The sequence below is a fragment of the Ranitomeya variabilis genome, chromosome 2, assembly GCF_051348905.1.
Source record: "Ranitomeya variabilis isolate aRanVar5 chromosome 2, aRanVar5.hap1, whole genome shotgun sequence".
In the NCBI taxonomy this organism is placed as follows: domain Eukaryota; kingdom Metazoa; phylum Chordata; class Amphibia; order Anura; family Dendrobatidae; genus Ranitomeya; species Ranitomeya variabilis.
Genome location: NC_135233.1, coordinates 910,615,004 through 910,638,570, shown reverse-complemented (window position 1 = coordinate 910,638,570; position 23,567 = coordinate 910,615,004). Strand labels below are relative to the sequence as shown.

The window sequence follows — 23,567 nt, the reverse complement described above, 5'->3', positions numbered from 1 at the left end:
CACAATCGCGCTGACAGGATCCCTTTAAGTCTACAGTTGCCTCAAGTCTTCATGGAATTTGCTGCTACTTCTCTTAGCTCAGCTCCAGTGGGGCATTTGTCATCTCGTCAGCTTTTCCCGACTTCCATTCTACAGCCAGTTATTTCCAAGCTCAGTCCAGTTTTTTTGTTGTCCCCACCTGACTCTCTCTCACCTTACCAACATCTGGCAACTGTGCTAAGTCCTGTTCCCACCTGGCCTCTGCAGTCAAGGTAACACATCTCTTCAAGTGAATCTCCAGTCTGCCTATACTACACTGTTATCCTCCGGTAAACAATTTTTTTCTCTATAAGTCCCAATTTGCATATATTGCTGCTATAGACCATTTCCCTGTTGGAAGATAGCAGATAGCATTTTCTTCTCTCTTCTACCTGTGATTAACCATTTTACTGGTGAACTGCATTTACTTCTGTTATTGATCATTGCCTTGCTCAGCCAGACCTACAGCTTAAAAATCAACCTCACCAGGTGAGCCTTTAACAGAAAAAAGTGTAAAACAATATACATATATGTAAAGCAATCCAGGCTTGTTAATAAACGGATAGTTATTATTACTGTATATGCCATCATATGTGTTTTCTCCTACATCTGGCATGCATAGTTGGGCTCCATTCAGCTGTTTGATCTACATTAATTTTTTTTTCTCTCTGATCTTTTTTTTTCCAGATCTGCTGCCGTTTGGGTAACATATTTCATATGACAAGCCTGCCATTACCTGGTCCTGTGTCGTCGGCAGCTCCAGTGCCCTCTGATCAACCACCTGAAGTGATATCACCTTCCACATGCAGCAACAATAACACAACTGCACCTAGCCCATGTGCTCATGATTCAGACACCTTAAGAGCTATAGATGTGTCAACATCTGAAAATAAAGAAAATCCTTGTGATTTGTCATCTGCACTAACTGAATTTCCAGTTAATTTGCTAAAAGTCTGAATATCATGTGTTAAACTATACAACAGGCATAGAATTTGTATATACAAGTATTACGTTTTTAAAGTGAACCTGCTAGAAAGATTTTGTCATATAAAATAAAATTAAACTAATTTCTTTGGTGAAGAAATCATCTTTGTTGTTCTTCTTTTAGAAGAAATTTTCAAATGCTGACTCCTCCTTGCCTGCGATTTCCCAGCCCCTCTACCTGCCTCCAGTCTTTCAATAAAAGGTTATTGCTTTCTCAGTGATCTGCCTTCTCTGTAAACTCCTTTTCAAACAGAGAAGGCAGGCAGAGGGGCTGGGAATCACAGACAGGGAAGAGAAGAGTCAGTGCACAGTCCGGCCCCTGTGCAACAAAATCTACATAGCAGAAAGCTTCAAATGGTGATTATAGAAAAACAACAAACTGGATCAACTGAATCAGTATTACAGCAAAATTATAGCCATGTCTTTACTTTACATTATAAAATTGAGATGACAGGTCCTCGTTACGGTAATTATGCAAAACTTTATAGAATGATACATGAGGCTATTTAGTAGAATACATTATTTTATGGGGTGTTGGTCATAGTAGTTAAGGTGAAAAACTCTTGGTATTGACTTTACATACACATATCATGTATAGATTAATTATACACTGTTTTCAATTTATAAATTACTGTTATGCCTGTTAACATGTGTTGTCCTATTTTTGTGTTAATAGATATTTTTAAATTGTTTTGTCCATGTTTTTGATGTGTTTAAAAATGTTTTTTAGATGTTTTTATATTTTTAATAAATGTTTTCAGATTTGTTTTATTATTGAACTTGTATAATGTTCTTGTAACGTTGTATGATATATAGATTAATCAATCTGACACATTTGATAACTTCTCACACCACCTGTTCCAGACACTTTTCAAAACTGTCTAGTGAGGTGTAAAAAGTATCAAAATATATAGATACTTCACATGTATGCCAGTTGTTTGATGCAATTTGAATTAGATTTTTTTTTTTAACAATTTACTTATTTCAATAGGATCTGATCTGCAGTACCCGGAAGTGGCCATTAAAGGGAATCTGTCACCCCAAAATTTGCCTATAAGCTAAGGCCACCGGCATCAGGGGCTTTTCTACAGCATTCTGTAATGCTGTAGATAAGCTCCCGATGTATCCTGAAAGATAAGAAAAACAGGTTATATTATACTCACCCAGTGGCGGTCCCGATGCAGTCCGGTCCGATGGGCGCCGCCGTCCGGGTCCAGTGCCTCCCATCTTCATACGACGACATCCTCTTCTTTGCTTCCTGCCGTGGCTCTGCCCTGTTGAGGGCAGAGCAAAGTACTGCAGTGCGTAGGCGCCGGGAAAGGTCAGAGAGGTCCAGCACCTGCGCACTGCAGTACTTTACGCTGCCCTCAACAATGCAGATAAAGTACGCATGAACAGGAGCCGCAGCAGGAAGCAAAGATGAGGACATCATCGTATGAAGATGGGAGGTGCCCGGACTGCGACACCCATCAGACCGGACCGCATCGGGACCGCCCCTGTTTTTCTTATTTTTCAGGTTACGTCGGGGGCTTATCTACAGCATTACAGAATGCTGTAGATAAGCCCCTGATGCCGGTGGCCAAAGCTCATAGGCGAATTTTGGGGTGACAGATTCCCTTTAAAGGGAACCTGTCAAATTGTACATGCAGTCAGATTTATAGACGGCATGGTATCGGCAAATAGAAGGAGAATAATGCATAGGTTTGTGGGAAAAGATTCAGTATATTGTATATACTCAACTATAAGTGGACCCGAGTATGAGCCGAGGCACTTAATTTTGCCACAAAAAACTGGGTAAACTTATTGACTCAAGAATAAGCTGGGTATGCATTGTTCCCTCATCCCTATCCTGGTATGCATGGCTTCCCTGTCCCTGTCCTTGTATGCATGGCTCCCCATCTCGTCCTTGTATGCATGGCTCCCCATACCATCCTTGTATGCATGGCTCCCCCGTCCCTGTCATTGTATGTGTAAGGTACTAGCAGGAACGCGGGATGCAGTGAGAAGCAGGAGACAGAGCAAGTGTTAACAGGTTTTTATATATAATTATCACAGCAATGAATACTCCATGCAGAGTAAGGGGTTGTAGGTAAACAAGCTCACAATGTGTATATGGCAATAAAGTAATAACAAAGGGTCAAATAATGGGTTAACTTATCAGTCTCTGGTTCCTGGGCGATGGTGGCTGGAAAATCCGACAATGGCGCCATAGGTGGTGCTAGAAGTCTCTGAGCCGGTCCTGGATAAAAGTGAAGCACTGTCTCTGTACGGCGACGAAGTATCCTGGTTTTCTTTCATGTGGTCTTGTGATCCTGGAACAAGGTGCTGAACTGGGAAAAGTCTGCTGCACAAGCAAAGGATGTACAAAGTCCCTGAGTGGAGGCCGCAGTCTCACAGCTGCGAACCACGTGCAACGCCAAGTCAGCATTACCAAGAGAGTCAGTAGATGTCAGATGCACTGACCGGTTAGTGCTGTAAGGGTCGGAGAATAACGGGGAGTTGGTCTCAGGAGATGCACAGTCTGTATGCGCGGAGGATGAAACGCTGCAAAGCGGGCCTGTCAGTTGGTGTCTGTCAGCGGAGAGGAAGTCAACCTTTTCCTGTAGCACACGCTGGGTGCCCCGTTCCCGTGCACTCAGTCCCTTTTATATCACACCCACCCCCAACAGTCAGGTGTAATGGGCTACTCTGATCAGAAAATGCTTCCCCCGGCAACAATGACAGTCCTGACAGTTCTGGCCCAGACACGCAAGAGGGACCACTATTCTGGTCTATCTTCCTACATATGCATGGTTCCCCCATCCCTGTATGCATGGCTCCCCCGTCCCTGTCCTTGTATGCATGGCTCCCCCTTCCCTGCCCTTGTATGCAGGGCTCCCCATCCCTGTTCTTGTATGCATGGCCCCTTATCCCCCTATCCTTGTATGCATGGGTAATTATCACCTATCTTTGTACGCATGGTTCCTATAAAAAAATAAACACAAACACATCCTACTTACCTCCCTGCGTGCCCTCACTGCATCTCGTTCCAGCACCAGCAGCTCTTTCTGCCGAGCGATCACATGGCCCCACTCATTAAGGTAATGAATATTCACTCCACGCCTATGGGAGTGGAGAGACTTGAATTTTCATTACCTTAATGAGCGGGGCCTCGTGATCGCTCAGCCAGAAGAGCTGCTGGCGCCAGAACTAACGAGATGCAGCGAGGGCGTGCAGGGAAGGTAAGTAGGATGTGTGCTGGAAGCCAGCAGCTGCGGCTGTAACTGTGCGCGCTATAAGAGAAATGAATATTCACTGCCACCGCCTCCTGCCTTTGTGACCCACTGCTCCACCGCTCCCCCCTCCCCCGCTGTCTTTCTGGGACAATGCCTCGTGTATAAGCCGAGTGTGCTGAAAAACTCGGCTTATACACGATTATATACTGTAATTTGTATTTGATAGCTCCTCACACCCTCTGTTCCAGACACTTTACAAAACTCTATAGTGAAGTGTAAAAAGCATCAAAATATAATCACTGAAATATATTCACTGCAATCTTGGGTGATTATATGTATATGACAGCAGTGGGCAGTCCTACTAAGTGATTGACAGCTACTTCTGTATGCATTGATGTAAATAAAGTCTGATTGGCCCCAGGACAAGATTTGGACCATTCTGACATACAGTATATGTCTTCTTTCCTGGTACTTATGTCCCTTATCCTGGGCTACATCCTGGTGTATATGATCCTGGTATAGGTCCCCATTCTGCTACTGTTCTTTAATGTATAGAAAAAACAGTATTCTCACCTTCCTTTCGCTCCCCCAGCCCAGCGTACATAGAAGTCATGGACCCAAAGCAGACATATAATTATTATTTTTATTTATTTATATAGCACCATTAATTCCATGGTGCTGTACATGTGAAAAGGGGTTACATACAGGGTTATAGATATCGTTAACAGTAAACAAATTTACAATGACAGACTGGTACAGAGGGGAGAGGACCCTGTCCTTGGGGACTTACATTTTTTGGGATAATGGGGAAGAGACAGGAGGTCGGTGTGCTGCAGCACTGGTGGTGGTGAGGCAGCAGCTCGGGTGGTTGGTGAGGCGGCAGCTCTGGCGGTGGGGATGCAGCAGCTCGTGTGGTTGGTGGGGCGGCAGCGGCTCGGGTGGTTGGTGAGGCGGCAGTTCGGGTGGTTGGTGAGGCGGCAGCTCTGGCGATGGTGACGCGGCAGCTCGGGTGGTTGGTGGGGCGGCAGCGGCTTGGGTGGTTGGTGAAGCAGCAGCTCAGGTGGTTGGTGAGGCGGCAGCTCGGGTGGTTGGTGAGGTGGCAGCTCGGGTGGTTGGTGAGGCGGTAGAATGGTTATTACAGGCTGTAGGCTTTCCTGAAGAGATGGGTTATCAGGATCCGTCTGAAGGATCCGAGGGTGGTGGATAATTGGACGTGTTGAGGCGTGGAATTCCAGAGGAAGGGGATATTTGCGAGAAATCTTGGAGGCGGTTCTGTGAGGAACGAATAAAGGTACCGTTACACTAAATGACTTACCAACGATCACGACCAGCGATACAACCTGGCCGTGATCGTTGGTAAGTCGTTGTGTGGTCGCTGGGGAGCTGTCACACAGACAGCTCTCTCCAGCGACCAACAATCAGGGGAACGACTTCGGCATCTTTGAAACTGTCTTCAACGATGCCGAAGTCCCCCTGCAGCACCCGGGTAACCAGGGTAAACATCGGGTTACTAAGTGCAGGGCCGCGCTTAGTAACCCGATATTTACCCTGGTTACCATTGCAAAAATAATTTAAAAAAAAACACTACATACTCACATTCCGATGTCTGTCACGTCCCCCGCCATCAGCTTCCCGCACTGACGTCACCGCTGTGCTCTACTTTACGGCCGGCGCTGACAGTCAGTGCGGGAAGCTGACGGCGGGGGACGTGACAGACATCGGAATGTGAGTATGTAGTTTTTTGTTTTTTTTTTTTACTTTTACAATGGTAACCAGGGTAAATATCGGGTGACTAAGCGCGGCCCTGCACTTAGTAACCCGATGTTTACCCTGGTTACAAGTGAACACATCGCTGGATCGGCGTCACACACGCCGATCCAGCGATGACAGCGGGTGATCAGCGACCAAATAAAGGTCCTGATCATTCCCTATGACCAACGATCTCCCAGCAGGGGCCTGATCGTTGGTCGCTGTCACACTATAACGAGATCGTTAGCGGGATCGTTGCTACGTCACCAAAAGCGTGACGCTGCAACGATATCCTTAACGATATCGTTATGTGTGAAGGTACCTTAAGTGTGGAGGAGAGTTGGAGGTCTTGGGAGGATCGAAGATTACGTGAGGGAAGATAGTGGGAGATTAGTTCAGAGATATAGGGAGGTGACAGGTTGTGGATGGCTTTGTAGATCAGTGTTAGTAGTTTGACCTGGATTCATTGGGGAATTGGGAGCCAGTGGAGGCATTTGCAGAGGGATAAAGAAGGGGACTAGTGAGGAGAGAGGTGGATTAGCCGAACAGCAGAGTTGAGGACAGACTGGAGTGGTGCAAGGGAATAAGCGGGGAGGCCACAGAGGAGGGTGTTGCAGTAATCGAGGCGGGAGATGATGAGGGCATGCACAAGAGTTTTAGTAGCTTGTGGGCTGAAGAAAATATGGATTCTGGCAATATTTTTGAGTTGGAGGTGACAGGAGGTGGCAAGAGTTTGGACGTGTGGTTTGAAGGACAGGGCAGAATCGAGAGTTACCCTGAAGCAGCGGATTTCAAGTGCAGGAGAGAGCGCGATGCCGTTTACCATAATAGATACATCAGGTAGGGGGGATGCGTTAGATGGGGGAAAGATGATGAGTTCGGTTTTGTCAACATTGAGTTTTAGGGAGCGAGAGTTGAAGAAGGAGGATATGGCTGCACTACTCATAGCCCTCCATATACTATAATGCACCCCCATAGGCCTCCATATTGTATAATGCACCCCTATAGTCCTCCATACAGTAAAATGCAGCCCCATAGTCCTTCTTATAGTATAATGCACCCCTCATAGTCTTCCATTTAGTATAATGCACCCCCATAGTCCTCCATATAATATAATGCATCCCATAGTCCTCCATATAGTACAATCCACCTCATAGTCCTCCATATAGTATAGTGCACCCCATAGTTTTCTATATATTATAATGCACCCTTGGATATACTAATAGATCACAGACTGTACATGAGTCAACAGCATAATGCAGCAGCAAAAAGGTAAGCACAGTTCTAGGATGTATAGAGTCTATATCACATGAAGTACCGGTAATTATTGCCCTCTGTTCCTCTTTGGTCAGGCCTCATCTGAACTACTGTGTCCAGTTCTGGGCACGACATTTTAAAAAATGTCTAGTTAATAAACTAGAGCAAGTTCAGAGACGCACTATCAGGATGGTGAGTGGACTGCAAAGTATGTCCTACAAGGCACGGTTAAGGGATCTCAGAATTTTTAGCTTGCAAAAAAGAAGGTTAAGAAGAGACTTAATAACAGACTACAAATATCTGAAGGGATGTCACAGTGTAAAGGGATCATCCTTATTCTCATTTGTACATGAAAACACGAGAAGCAATGGATGTAAACTGAAAGGGTGAAGATACAGATTAGATATTTGAAAAAACTTTTTGACAGTAAGGGTGACCAATGAGTGGAACAGTCAACCCCGAGATGTGGAGGCTTCTCCTTCAATGGAAGTCTTCAAACAGAGGCTGGACAGACATCTGTCTGAGATGGTTTAGTGAATCCTGCATTGAGCAGGGGGTTGGACACGATGATCCTGGAGGTCCCTTCCAACTCTAACATTCTACGATTCTATGATTCTATATAGTATAATGCACCTCCATATATAAAGCACAGCCCACAGTCCTCCATATAATACACAGCCCATATCCTTCTTATAATATAATGCACAGCCTATAGACATCCATGTAGTATAATGCACAGCCCATAGTTTTTCAAATAGTATAATGCACCTCCATATTTAATGCACAGCCCATAGTCATCCATGTAGTATAATGCACAACCCATAGTCATCCATGTAGTATAATGCATCTCCATATATAATGCACAACCCATAGACATCCATTTAGTATAAAGCACAGCCCATAGTCATCCACGGAGTATAATGCACAGCACATAGTCATCCATGTAGTATAACGAACAGCCCATAGTCATCCATGTAGTAGTATTGCCATTGTGTACTTACTGATTTAAAAAAATAAAACAATAAATACTCATCTTCCCTCCACTCCCCCGCCTTGTGGCTTCCTCATCTGAAGTCGGCAGCTGATTTCAACCCGATTTCAACGTGCAAGCAACAGAAGCGCTTGATGTCACCGCCATGCATCCCCGTTCATGTGCACGCCAACATCGGTTGCTGGCCTCTGATTGTCTGGCAGAGTGTATTGTGGCGCACAGACCTCATGTTTCTATGGAATTGTTTTATGCCTGTGTGGTATTATGCAGTACCACAGAAATCTCATGCTATTACTTATAGTGCTGCGTGTACCACACTTTAACTGCACAAGCAATAGTGGGGTACTAGGGTGGAATATCAACCCAGGGACGGCTCCATGTTTTCTTGGGCCCTGGGCAAAAGAGAAATATAGGTAAAGTACAATGCCTAAGATTTCACTTATTTTTTACATTACATGAGTGATATCTATGGTAAATTCAACAATAGCTCTGGGGGGATTCAAAAGTTTTCATTTTAGACCGGACAGTATAGTCCTCCATACAGTATTATGGGCACCATATAGTGCTCCATACATTATAATGCACCCCATATATTGCTCCATACACTATGAGATCCATATAGTGCTCCATACAGTACAATGAGCCCCATATATTGCTCCATACAGTATAATGAGCCCCATAAAGTGCTCCATACAGAATAATGGACCCCATATATTTGTAATAATTATAGGGGATAACTCAGGAGACTCTTTGCGTGGAACAAGACAACTACAGGACACAGTTTTATAAGTGGTAAAGTCTATATTATCACACGGTGATTCAAACAGGTGTAGAGAGAAACTCAAGTCCACAACACTTGGAGTAAATATTAAATGCAGCTTAGCAGTCTATAGGAAACTTAAGAGGAAAATGCAATCACGCAGAAAGTCTATGAAGCACAATTATTCTTGAGGATACTTGACACGAATAAGTCCTTGCTTAGTCCAAAAGACAGATAGATATGCTTATAAAGCAGTTCAAATAATATCTTAGCTCAACCAGGGAGGCCTGGGTAATAGTCTCAGGTTTAAGAGAGCAGCAACAGCTTACATGTCCAGCAAATGCAGATGGAAACAAACACAAGCAGCCAGATGGAGGATTACTAGAAACCGATGTATGCAGCAGAAACTCAGAGCTAAGTAGCAGGATCTCCACACAGGTTAACAGGAGCAGGTGCAGATGCAAAGCCAGGGAGTCATCAGGAGCTGGATGCAAGGCAGAATACTTTGGCACAGACTGAAGGCTGGGGTGGAGTTTTATAGCAGGAAGACACAGTGCACATGAGACCAAAGACGCCATCTTGGAAAAGGGCAGTAATGCACAAAAGGTAATCAAAATATTCAGAGTCCTGACAGCCGGTCAGCCAGCCTCTGCAAGGTCGCCGGGGCATTCATCCGGAAATGCATAACTCGAAACTGGAATAAGCCTAACGGGGTGACAAATTCCGACTTGGAAATAGCGTCAGGACTAAGGGGAATTTGCCAGTAGCCTTTTCATAGATCGATGGTGGTCAAATACTTTGCCCCCGCCAGCCGGTCTAACAACTCATCCACACGAGGCATGGGATACGCATCCGTCACCGATTTCTCATTGAGCTTACGATAGTCTACACAAAACCGTGTAGTCCCATCCTTCTTGGGCACTAACACTACGGGGATGCCCAGGGACTATCTGACTCTTCAATGACCCCTAAACGCAACATCTCTTGTCGCATCCCTTCTCGTACAGACTCAGGGATGTGGAAGGGGGGTTGTCGCAGGGGGGTCTGATCCTGGGTCTCAACCTTGTGTTGTGCCAGGCGAGTGTACCCTGGTCTCCCCGAAAACATCCTCTGTCACTGCCTCAACAACGCCTCCGCCTGCTGTCTCTCCCGGGGACCTGGGTCTTCACCCAAGTGTACCTGGTCCCATGTTTTAGACTGAGTCCTTTCCCTAAGACATCAGGCAAGGGAAGTCCGGCTAAATCCTCTGCTTCAGGTGCACAGATGGCCACTTCCTCTTCAGGGCGCTCCCGGTAGGGCTTCAGCATATTCACGTGGAACATGCGGATAACCCTGGGGTCGTCACAATCGGCAACATTATAGGTGGTGTCGGCTATTTTCCCCACTACCTGGTAGGGCCCCTGCCATGCAGCTTGGAACTTGTTCTGCCTAGTGGGCTCTAACACCAGGACCTTCTGTCTTATTTCCAAGGTGCGTTCTCTGGCCCTCCGATCGTACCATATGCGCTGGTGCTGCTGGGCCACCTGCATGTTCCCACGTACAACCTGGGTCAGCTCCTGTAGGTGGTCCCGGAATTCCAGCACATAGGGTACAAGAGGTACCCCTTCTATGATGCCCTCCCCTTCCCAGTGTTCTAGCACTAAGTCTAGGGGTCCCCTTACCCGCCTCCTGTATACCAGTTCAAACGGGGAGAACCCCGTGGATTCTTGGGGCACCTCCCGATAGGCAAACAGGAGGTGTGGCAAGAATTTCTCCCAGTCCCTGTAAGTCCTGGTAAAAGTCCCAATGAGTTGTTTTAACATCCCGTTAAAGCGTTCACACAACCCATTGGTTTGCGGGTGCTATGGGGCGCTTCTAATGTACTTTATGCCGCACAGCTTCCACAGTTGGTTGGTCACCTCTGCTGTAAACTGGGTACCCTGGTCCGAGATAATCTCCCGGGGAAATCCAACCCATGAGAAAACCTGGAGCAGGGCAGCCGCCACCGTCTCTGCCAGTATGTTAGGTAACGCAACCGCCTCTGGATACCGTGTGGCATAATCTACCACTGTCAATATATACCTTTTTCCTGACGGACTGGGTTTGGCTAACGGCCCTATCAGATCGACCGCTACTAGGCTAAATGGTTCCTCCACAATGGGGAGGGGGCGTAGTTTGGCCTTGCATCAATCTCCCCTCTTGCCATTGCGCTGGCAACTGTCACAGGTCTGGCAGTACTGACGAACATCATAGGTTACCCCCGGCCAAAAGAAGTTTTGTGTCAGACAATGCCTGGTGCGACTGACGCCGAAGTGCCCGGCCAAGGGTATGTCATGAGAGATTCACAGTAACTCCTGCCTATACTTCTTGGGAACTACCAGCTGTCGTTTTATAGTGGGGCTCGTCCCTGTGTGGTGTTGCTCTGTGATCCAGTAGAGGAGTCCCTGCTTCCATACAAACTGTTCCCCTTCCAGTACCCCTCTCCTCTCCTGTGCCTTCCCACGATATCCCTCCAATAAAGGATCCTCAAATAACTCCCTCTTAAATTCAGTTGGGGAGGCCCAAGAAATGTGTCTGGCTATGGGAATACGTGTAGGGCTGGGATGTCTTACCTGGGCCTCCTCCTCTGAGTGTCATTCTGCCTCCACAGCTCGAGCTTGTCTGAGGGTGGTCACAGGATATGTCTCAGCCAGAGGGGCAACCGAGAAGGCAGACAACATGGGCCCCAAGTAATTTCCCAGCAAGACGTCTGCAGGCAAATCCTCCATCAAGCAGACCTCAACAAGGCCATCCCCGACTCCCCAGTTCAGGTGAATCCTGGAAGTGGGCAGTCGATGTATGGCTCCCCCTGCTACACGGACTGCCACTGTCCGGTCCGTCTTCTCTTGGTCCCGGACGAGATGAGGCTTCACAAGGGTCAAAGTTGCCCCGGAATCTCTTAAGGTACCGTCACACTCAGCGACGCTGTGGCGATATAGACAACGAGCCGACCTAAACTAGATCGCTGGAGCGTCGCTGTAGAGACGTCAAACACAGCAACTCCAGAACGATGCAGGAGCGATCCAGTGACGTAACGGCGACTCACTTCTCGTTCTCGCTGGTTGTTAGCTCCATTACATCCATTGTTAGCGTCGTTGCTTTTGATGTCAAACATGACTATACATGCCGACCTGGCGACGAAATAAAGTTCTGGACTTCTAGCTCCGACCAGCGATGGCACAGCGGGATCCAGATCGCTGCTGCGTGTCAAACACAACGAGATCACTATCCAGGATGCTGCAACGTCACGGATTGCTGTCGTTCTCTTTGCAAAGTTGCTGAGTGTGACGGTACCCTTAGTCCCTGCATACGTTTCCCATTAACCCACACGACCTGTCGATGCTGTTGTCGATTATCTGCCCAGGCTGCCTGCACTGCACGAGGTCTACTTCATGCAGCACTTCCTCCATCTCTTCCACCCCCTGGTTAGTCGTAGACCCCAATGCCGGGTCAGCTTCGCCTTGGTAGCAGTGTACAGCGGCCCGGCTGAAGGTAGCTGTTCCCGCCTTTGGCCACTGGGTATGCTGAGTCCGGTTGGGACATTGTCTTTGCAGGTGGCCCAGCTGATGGCAGGTGTGGCATCGCACCCCAGGGGGACTGTGGTAGGCCGGGTTTTTAGCTGGTCCCCCTACAATCTTCTGTGGTTTGGGGGCCTCCAGGTCCATGGGCGGACCCCTAGTGACCATCTTTGATCCAGACAACTGAGGCCTCCTGGCATCATGATGTTCATCGGCCAGACGAGCGACCTCCTCAAGAGTCGTTGGCCGCCTGTCCCAAAGCCATTCCTGTGTCTCGGGGGTTAGTCCATTAAAGAATCGTTCTAACAAGAAGAGCTGGAGGACGTCCTCCTTAGTGGTTGCTTGGCTCCCACGTACCCACTGTAGCAGTGACCGCTGTAATTTACAGGCCCATTCAGCGTGGGTATCGGTAACGCGTTTTGTAAGTCCGCGGAACTTTTGGCGGTATGCCTCTGGTGTCAGCGCATACCGGGCCAAGATCACTTCTTTGATCTGCTCATAGTCCATACAGTCCCCATCAGGTACCGTGCGATAGGCGTCCGCTGCCCAGCCTGTCAGCTTGCTGGCCAGAATCTGAACCCGTTCCTCCGGCTTCACTTGATGAAGGGCACAATGCCGCTCAAAGTCTAGCAGAAAGCCATCAATGTCTTCCTCTACCTCCCCAACTGTCGAAAGGCATTATACTGGATCTTTTTGCGGCTTACTGTTGAAGGTACCTGGGCGGAGGCCAGAGCTTCCACTGCTCGCTGACTCTCCTCTCTGCCATCTCCATCTTGGCCAGCTCCACTTTGGTCCGCTCTGCCATCTCCATCTTGGCTAGCTCTATCCTGGTCCGCTCGGCCATCTTTTCCTTCAGATCAGTACATACATCAGCCATCACCTCTCGTATGATCTCTACTGCAGGGTTTGGGCCATAGAACGCCAGTCTGTTCTTTACCTCCCTCTGGAATTCAGTCTCCTCCACGTTCACATTGGAGGGCGCTGCACTGTCGTGTTCCGTGGCTGCTATCAAATCCGCTTTTGTTTTGTTGCTGGCGATTAACCCTCGGGCTTCCACCAGATCTTTTAATGTAGTCCTCTTTAACTTCTGGTAGTTGTTTTCCATTCATTCCTTTCCTCCTGTAGACGGGGTATCACATCCCGCTGTCTGCCACCAGTGTAACGGGGTCTACTGTGCTGGAGTACCTCTTTCAGTACCACACCGTGTTTCAGGAGGTCCACTCTGCTTTTGCTGGAGTCTGAATGAAAGGACGCTGGCTGGAATTACTTGGTTACATGGGCGCATATAAAAGATCACTGCTTCTCCACGTATTTCCAGTGTGAACCCACTTTACTCACAGGACACAGAATATATCACACAGATACAGAGGGCAGGCCAATTGAAAAGCGGAAGGCCAGACATACATTACAATAGCCGCAGGTGGCCGGAGCCTCCCGATATTTACTGTGGGAATTACAAAGGTGGGGGAGGTCAGAAGGGGGGTATCTTGTCCCCTCTGCCCAGGGGCACAGCCTGTGGGCTGATGCATTAGGGACATGCATCTCACATGGAACCTATTATACATACATATAACTGCACAACATATTCTGGGTGCTGGGGGGTTTCGTAACAGGGTGCATATACCAGGGTGGGAGTGCATATACCAGGGTGAGAGTGCATATACCAGGGTAGGGGTGCATATACCAGGGTGAGAGTGCATATGCCAGGGTGGGAGTGCATATACCATTGTGGGGGTGCATATACCAGGGTGGGAGTGCATATACCAGGGTGAGAGTGCATATACCAGGGTGGGGGTGCATATACCAGGGTGAGAGTGCATATACCAGGGTGAGAGTGCATATACCAGGGTGGGGGGTGCATATAGCAGGGTGGGGGTGCATATACCAAGGTGGGGGGTGCATATAGCAGGGTGGGGGTGCATATACCAGAGTGGGAGTGCATATACCAGGGTGGGAGTGCATATACCAGGGTGGGAGTGCATATATCAGGGTGAGAGTGCATATACCAGGGTGGGGGGTGCATATACCAGGGCTGGGGTGCATATACCAGGGTGAGAGTGCATATACCAGGGTGAGGGTGCATATACCAGGGTGGGGGTGGATATACCAGGATGGGAGTGCATATACCAGGATGGGAGTGCATATACCAGGATGGGAGTGCATATACCAGGATGGGAGTGCATAAACCAGGGTGGGGGGTGCATATACCAGGGTGGGGGGTGCATATACCAGGGTGGGGGGTGCATATACCAGGGTGGGGGTGCATATACCAGGGTGGGGGGTGCATATACCAGGGTGGGGGGTGCATATACCAGGGTGGGGGTGCATATACCAGGGTGGGGGGTGCATATACCAGGGGTGGGGGTGCATATACCAGGGTGGGGGTGCATATACCAGGGTGGGGGTGCATATACCAGGGTGGGGGTGCATATACCAGGGTGGGGGGTGCATATACCAGGGGTGGGGGTGCATATACCAGGGTGGGGGTGCATATACCAGGGTGGGGGTGCATATACCAGGGTGGGGGTGCATATACCAGGGTGGGGGTGCATATACCAGGGTGGGAGTGCATATACCAGGGTGGGAGTGCATATACCAGGGTGAGAGTGCATATACCAGGGAGGGGGGTGCATATAGCAGAGTGAGAGTGCATATACCAGGGTGGGGGGTGCATATACCAGGGTGGGGTGCATACACCAGGGTGGGGGGTGCATATACCAGGGTGGGGGGTGCATATACCAGGGTGGGGGGTGCATATACCAGTGTGAGAGTGCATACACCAGGGTGGGGGGTGCATATACCAGGGTGGGGGGTGCATATACCAGAGTGGGAGTGCATATACCAGAGTGGGGGTGCATATAGCAGGGTGGGGGTGCATATACCAGGGTGAGAGTGCATATACCAGGGTGGGAGTGCATATATCAGGGTGGGAGTGCATATACCAGGGTCAGGGGTGCATATACCAGGGCTGGGGTGCATATACCAGGGTGAGAGTGCATATACCAGGGTGGGGGTGGTTATACCAGGATGGGAGTGCATATACCAGGGTGGGGGGTGCATATACCAGGGTGGGGGGTGCATATACCAGGGTGGGGGGTGCATATACCAGGGTGGGGGGTGCATATACCAGGGTGGGGGGTGCATATACCAGGGTGGGGGTGCATATACCAGGGTGGGGGTGCATATACCAGGGTGGGGGTGCATATACCAGGGTGGGGGTGCATATACCAGGGTGGGGGTGCATATACCAGGGTGGGGGTGCATATAGCAGAATAGGAAGCATATTCCTTTATATCTGCAGTCCGGTACCCCTGCTCCTGTCTGTGCCCGCTTTCTGCAAGTTATTATTTATAAACTAAAACTATAAACTAAAACCTAATAAGTCTTGGGTTGCAGAAAAAATGAGAAAACAGCCGGACCGCACCACAGCTTGTGCAAGTGTAGTGGGAACCGCTCACCTGCGCGTGTTGATGGCCGAGGTTACCGGTCCTGGGTGCAGAGCTCCGTTAGACTGAGCCACGTGGTAATTGCAGATGAAGAAGAAGGAGCGCACTCACAAGTGATCCGGTGCAGGTAACTTTATTCAAGCATAAAAATCATCTTCACGACCGGGGGTGCTGTACAAAGAGTGCGGCAACAGGTCTAGCTTTGCTCTTTGTACAGCACCCCCGGTCGTGAAGATGATTTTTATGCTTGAATAAAGTTACCTGCACCGGATCACTTGTGAGTGCGCTCCTTCTTCTTCATCTGCAATTAAGTCTTGGGTTGCAGTTTGGGCACTTGGTCTCTATACCGTCACTGGTCTATAGACAAATGTGGGGGGCACAATAGGAAGAAAGTTCTTTTCATGTATGATCCGACCATCAGTAAGATAAATAGGGCATAAGGCTACTTTCACACATCAGGTTTTCAGTGTCAGGCTAAATCCGGCGAATGTTGGAAAAACTGGATCCGGCGCAGATTGTGAAAAACTGATGCGATGGATCCGTTTTTTTGATGGATCCAGCTAACATATCTAGATAATTGGATAAAAAAAAAATTTGGAGGATGCTCAGTTTAAAAAAACGGATCAGGCCGCCAGATCCGCCTTTTTCCGGATCCGGCACCTTCCGGCTCCCATAAGCTTCCTTTCTAGCAAACAGCTGGAAGCGCTGGATCCGGCGCTTCAGGCTTTTTCGCCGGAGACAAAAAACGTTGCTATGGACGTTTTTCAAGAAACCGGAAGCGGCAGATTTGCCGGATCCGGCGAAAACCGGACGAAACGCAATGTCATCCGCTGCAATCCGGCACTAATACAAGTCTATGGGGAAAAAAACTGATCTGGCGGCAACATTCACCTGATCCGTTTTTTTGGAAAATTAGCCGGATTTAGCCTGAGGCCAGCGTCACACTGGCGTCTTGCATCCGATGCGATATACTAATGACACTCGGCTCCTGCTCGCAGCAGAGCAGGAGCCGAGTGTCATGCGTCCGTGCTCCGATTCTCTCGCACAGGGAGGATCGGAGCACAGCTGCGGAGGAGGCGGAGAAATGAATTTCTCCATCTCCTCCATTGCTGGGGTCCGCTTATAACGCACAGCACTTGGATGATATCTGAGTGGTGTGCGCTGTCTCACTCACACCCATAGGCTTATATGGGTGCGAGTGAGCCGAGAGTTTTCCTCCGTCCGAGACAATCGCAGCATGCTGCGATTGTCTCGGACCGAAGAAAACGGCCGACAAAAAGTCGACTGGTGGGAGCTGCCCCATAGCTGAACATTGGTCCGAGTGCAATGCGATTTTTGATCGCATTGCACTCGGCCGTTTTAGGCTACTTTCACACTAGCGTCGGGAACAACCCGTCGCTGCGCGTCGGGCCGACGTTCCCGACGCTAGTGTGTTCTCCGCCGCACAACGGGGGCAGCGGATGCATATTTCCCACGCATCCGCTGCCCCATTGTGATGTGCGGGGAAGTGCGGGGAGGTGGGGGCGGAGTTCCGACTGCGCATGCGCGGTCGGAAAAAGCGGACCGTCGGGAGCAAAAAACGTTACATGTAACGTTTTTTTCTCCCGACGGACCGCTACCATACGCCCAAACGCCGCCAAACGCATTCACCGTTTGGAAATGCGTCGCAAATGCGTCGCTAATGTTACTCTATGACGAAACAACGTATCCAGCAAAAACTTTTGCTGGATGCGGCGTTTCGCAAAAACGACGCATTTGCGACGTATTGCAGTTAACGCTAGTGTGAAACTAGCCTAAAAAGCCAGTGTGACGCCGGCCAGACACTGAAAACCTGATGTGTGAAAGTAGCCTAAGCTGCATGATGATCCGGTCACCAGCCAGCGTCCGTCTATGGACAGTTACCAAGTGCTATAATATCACCAGGACAGAAAAGCTGAGAAAGGGTTAATTGTGTGGTACGGCCAATGAAGGAAAGGCTTCCTATCCGCAGCACCGGATGACATGGCGGCGCGGCGCACTACAGCCACATCCTCCCGCTAGAGGCGCTCATGTCCCAGGCGGGCAAAGGAGACACCCGCCGCCGTGTCCGTCCTGCTACACCGGAGCCCCGGGGACGCGCTCTCTGCCCCCAGTGGCCGCGCACACCTCTTAGACCCGCCCCCTCCACGTCACCAGACAGGCCGGGGCAGACATGGCGGAGCGGAGGAGACACAAGAAGCGGATTCAGGTATCCATTGTCCGGGGTAGTGGTCGGCTGTGCGGGGTTTCCGCGGTCTTCCGGGCTGGGGGAGCGCAGAGTAAGGGCCCGGCACTGTGGGGTCCCTGCTCCCTCCTGTACCATGGCGGATACAGCAGGAGGCCCGGGCTCAGGGAGGGGGATAGCACCTCAGGGAAGAGTTTATATAACCGCGGAGGTCAGTGTGAGCAGGGTGCACGGGGACAGCTGGGGGGGTTCCCATCTCTGTGCCCATGGTGGGGGGGCTCTGTGCCCTGCATGGGGGGGGCTCTGTGCCCTGCATGGGGGGGGCTCTGTGCCCCGTATAGGGGGGGATGGTGGGGTTCTCTGTGCCCTGCATGGGGGGATGGTGGGGGGGTCTGTGCCCCTGTATGGGGGGGATGGTAGGGGAGGGCTCTGTGCCCCTGTATGAGGGGGCTCTGTGCCCCTGTATGAGGGGGCTCTGTGCCCCTGTATGAGGGGGCTCTGTGCCCCTGTATGAGGGGGCTCTGTGCCCCTGTATGAGGGGGCTCTGTGCCCCTGTATGAGGGGGCTCTGTGCCCCTGTATGAGGGGGCTCTGTGCCCCTGTATGAGGGGGCTCTGTGCCCCGTATAGGGGATGGTGGGGGCCTCTGTGCCCTGCATGGGGGGGATGGTAGGGGCCTCTGTGCCCTGCATGGGGGGGATGGTAGGGGAGGGCTCTGTGCCCCTGTATGAGAGGGCTCTGTGCCCCGTATAGGGGGGATGGTGGGGGCCTCTGTGCCCTGCATGGGGGGATGGTGGGGGGGCTCTGTGCCCTGTATGGGGGGGGGGATGGTGGGGGCTCTGTGCCCGGTGTAGGGGATGGTGGGGGAGGGCTCTGTGTCCCATATGGGGGGGGCGATAGTCACTGCTTTCCTGGGGTATCCACTGCAGCTGATAGACGTATTCCAGTGTTCCCAGTCTGGTCATGTGACTGGTTTGCCTTACTGGTTATTGTTGTAATCACGTCGGTGTTCTATGGGAATTTGTATACCTGGCGCAGGTGTGAGCACAGGAGACAAGGAAGCACCTGCCCAGATCCCTAAAGACTTCACATTTGTGTTGGGGTTTCTGCTGCTAAAGGATCTGGGACAGATCAGAATTCATCTATGACCAAATCCTGGTGGCCCTATAATGAGATCTGGGTTTTGTGTCTTGCCCTGCTCCCTGGCACTGCTACTGATGGAAGTGTTATCAAGAAAACAGTAATGTTAGCACAAATCTAATAATAGTCCTGGGTACCACCTTCCTCATCTCACCATTGACCTCAGGTCAGAGGACCTGTCTGCTCTCCTGTTTTAGTAATTAATGGAACTCCTTCATATTAAACTAATGTTGCATATATTTTTTTTTGTTTAACTCTATTTTGGCTATTTCTCAGTTTTTTTCCTTCAGAAAATGTATGAATAAATTTCAATGCTTAATTCAAGGGGTTGTCCAGGACTTTTGTATTGATGGCCTATCCCTAGGATAGGCCATCAATATCTGATTGCTGGCGAGTGGCGATGCAACAACCCGCACCCGTACTGATCAGATGGTCCCGATGCCAGATGTGCTGAGTTGCGAAGCTGCACAGCTTGTCCACAGTCTGTGGCCTGGTGCTGGCCCTTATTGATTCAAATAGGGGGGGGCTCTCCAGTACCTAGCCAACCAACAACTTTAAAGGGAATCTGTCACCCCATTTTTCACCTATAAGCTGCGTCCACCGCCATCAGGGGCTTATCTACAGCATTCTGTAATGCTGTCGATACGCCCCTGATGTAACCTGAAAGAAAAACAAGTTAGATTAGACTCACCTGGGGGCATTCTGATGGGTGTCGCGGGTCCGGTGCCTCCCATCTTCATACGATGACGTCCTCTTTTCTTCCTGCCGCGGCTCCAGCGCAGGCGTACTTTGTCTGCCCTGTTGAAGGCATAGTAAAATACTGCAGTGTACAGGTGTCGGGCCTCTCTGACCTTTCCCGGCTCCTGCGCACTGCAGTACTTTGCTCTGCCCTGCCCTCAACAGGGCAGATAAAGTCCACCTGTGCCGGAGCCGCGGCAGGAAGAAAAAAGGACAGCATCGTATGAAGATAGGAGGCGCCGGACCGCGATACCCACCGGACCCGAAGCGGGACCGTCCCTGGGTGAGTATAACTTGTTTTTCTTATCTTTCAGGTTACATCAGGGGGCTTATCTACAGCATTATGGGCCGAATGCCCCGATGTTCGATAATTGTACCCAAACCCCAATAAATTCAATGGGAGGCCAAACCAAACGTATACACAAATCCTTCAGGGATGACAAAAAGCTTCCTAAACAGCTAAAATTAGGGTCAGACACCATGAAAAGTGGCATCAGTTGACCCACAGTAGAAATTTGCTAATGGCACAGCAGCAGTCAGCCATGGGCCATGCATGAGGTATCTGGGTCTGTCCCAGCATTTACAGTTTTGAATTGAAGTTTCAATTAAGACCTGGTGGTCTTTAGGGAGCCATGGGAGCCCTGATACCCCATGCAACACCTCAAATATTTTTTTTTCCCCAGCCACACTCAGATTGCACAAACGTCAGTTTCAAACAGTACTATTGGTAGAAAAATCTGCTACAGGCAACACGCATGAAGGAGACTCAACTTGGAGACTCCACATTTCAAAAAATTGTCACACACCACAATAATGGCATCAATTTCCACAGAGTAGAAACAGTGTAATATGCCTCTGTCACGCCTTCTACTACAGGCAACCCAACAGATGGAGACCCAACTTGGAGTCTCCACATTTCAAAAAATTGTTTGTAACATCACTAGCAACAGCAGGTACAGAAGTTACGACAAAGATGGCACGGACTGCAATAACGCAAGATCAATGCATGACACTGAAAACAACACCATTGCCTAGTCTGACCAGTCTGCGACTGGGGTGCAAAAGCCATTGGAGATCCAAGACTTGTTCATTTTGATGAAAGTTAGGTGGTCTACACTTTCAGGGGACAGCCAGATGTGCTTAACCGTTAGAACACAACCAGCACCACTGAAGACAAGTTCTTAGAGCTCTCTGGCTGCTCGGCATGACAAAACCTCCAAGGCGAGCTCAAGCCACTCTTCCATTTTTGAAGACCAAATTCCCCCTGATGCCATTGATATGGGGCTGGCGATACTCCTGCACCATACTTTCAAGTCGTTCACAACGTGTAAGACTTGTACTCTGTTTGTGATGGTGGGGCGTGCTGGTCTAAATAAATGTGTGAAATGACTCACAGAAATTGCTTATGCCACTTACACTGCTGCTAATGTTTTTGTGGTGACTCCTTGATGATCCCAGGGTTGAAAGTCTAGAACTGCGATGCACACTGTGTACCTCACTGGTGTCTTGGGGACAACCACTCTTAAGATTGTCTACAAGTGTGTTTCGATACTCCAGCATGCACGCGTCCCTTTCCATGGGGAGAAGATCTGGCAAAATTTACTCTTGTACCGTGGATCTAACAGAGTGGCAACACAGTAGTCAGCACTATTTCTAACCCTAAGAATACAGGCATCATGTTGAAGATAGTACTGCAAGAAGTCGCTCATGTGTCGGGCGCTTCCATGAGATCCAAATCCATGGTGTGTTGGTGGCGGGATAACACTCAAGGTTGCTTCGTCCAACCACGGACAACAGATGGGGGATTATTATCCTCTTCATCTCCTGACTGTGGCCTGTCCATTTGGTCTCTGTCCTCCTCAATTCGTTCCTCGGCTCTTGCACCTTTGCTAACAGTTTGTCTGGTACCATGAGCCGCCCTCCCTCTGTAATCCACCCTCCCATGGCACCCGCCTGTGTGACAACAGTCCAGAATCTAGAGATATTTTTATACCTTTTTCATCCTCCTCAGCTTCCCCCTCTTCCTCTGGGATCACCACCTCCTCATGCAGTCTATTCAAAGTGTGCTCCAACAAGTAGATGAGTGGAATAGTGATGCTGATGACGGCATATTTTCTTTCATAGCTTCAGGTTCAGTGGAGACAGCCATTGCTTTAACTTGATCTGGATAGCTGTCCACAAGTCCTGAGCTGTGTGACTGCGATCTCCAAAGCATATTATTTTTAACATTGCCTAATCGTGATGAGCCCTGGCTGCGTATTACGACGGTGAGGGAGATTCTCTCTGCACTGTCGGGAATGTGTGTTTCATTAAGCAATAGGTTGAGGGTGTATGTGGAGACTCTGTAGGAGGTGGAGGTGCCAGAAGCAGAGGTGGAAGCGTTAGATAGAGAGGTTTGTCCTGCAAGCCTTGGGAATTCCAAGACTTATGGAGCAGCCTCTTGACCCCCTGACCTAACAGCCACCAGAGTCACCCAGTGCGCAGTCAGGCATATTTGGCAGATAACGTGAGTTGGGTCATCCTTTGCGGTCTCAAAAAAGGCCCAGGCTAGGCAACACTTGCCACCCCTGCAAACTGCAGACTTGTGACCAGTGCTGACTAAAGCCACAGTTGTGGCTGAGGATGTAGTGCTTGTTGTGGTTGCAACACTCCTTGTCTGTGCTGCAATTTGCAGCATAACCTCGTGTTCCTCCTCATCCTCCTCCTGCTGAGCTACTCTGCTGCTTGCCTCTAGGTTCACACCAAGTAGGATCTACAACCTCATTGTCATCCTCACTGTTCTCACACTCCTGAGAGTCGCTCTCTTCCTGCCCTGACACCACAGTACAGTCCCCATGCCCCTCGGGTATCGGAGTCTCATCAGGATCTCCTCCATCCTGGGGGTTAACGCCTGGTGACGATGGTCTGAATTCTGCTTGGATACTACTTCATCTGGCCTCGAATCCAAGATGAATACATTTTGGGCATCGGTGCAGATGATTTCCTCCTCTGGATCCTGTGAATCTTTGGAGCAGACCTTTGATGCTCACGGAATAGAATGTGTGAACAGCTCTGCAGAGTGGCCCATCTGTCATTCCCCACAGTCAGTTGGGCAGCTGGAAACTTGTGACACGGGGAGAAACAAGGGTGATTGGGGTGCCACCTCTGAGGATTGTACTCTGTGTGTGCTAAGGTGGAGGAAGAGGAGGCGATGCAGTGCTTGCAATCCACTTTAGCACATACTCTTTCTGAGCCTCATCTACAAGGCATAAAGCTGTGAGGCTGCCAAAGAAAAGTAGTGGAGGAGCCCATCAACTAACAGATGTTGTCAGTTGTGTTTGGATAGGACGAGACGGTGTTTGTTCAGTTGAGCTTTCATTAATATTAACACCTAACCCACATACGTGTCGAACACTGAACCTAGTCCCCCTTCCACCACAACCTCACTTTTTTCCCACTCATGTTGGATGTACTCTTCCGCTCTTTTAAACTGCTGTTTCACATCCTTAGGCCCACAGCTGTCAGTTACTAAATGAACAATCACTATTTTTTT

At 49.4% G+C, this 23,567-nt stretch overlaps 2 protein-coding genes across 2 annotated transcripts in view; both read left to right on the top strand.

Moving 5' to 3' along the window:
* Positions 1-1,562, top strand: part of SAMD7 (sterile alpha motif domain containing 7) — a 112,849-nt gene extending 111,287 nt beyond the window's left edge. Inside the window, exon 9 of the mRNA XM_077290583.1 lies at positions 706-1,562. Coding sequence (XP_077146698.1) covers positions 706-975 — 270 coding nt within the window. The 3' untranslated portion in view covers positions 976-1,562. The remainder of the gene's footprint in view (positions 1-705) is intronic.
* Positions 1,563-18,000: 16,438 nt separating this feature from the next.
* Positions 18,001-23,567, top strand: part of SEC62 (SEC62 preprotein translocation factor) — a 63,758-nt gene continuing 58,191 nt past the window's right edge. Inside the window, exon 1 of the mRNA XM_077290575.1 lies at positions 18,001-18,183. Within this exon, the coding sequence (XP_077146690.1) occupies positions 18,148-18,183 (36 nt within the window). The 5' untranslated portion in view covers positions 18,001-18,147. The remainder of the gene's footprint in view (positions 18,184-23,567) is intronic.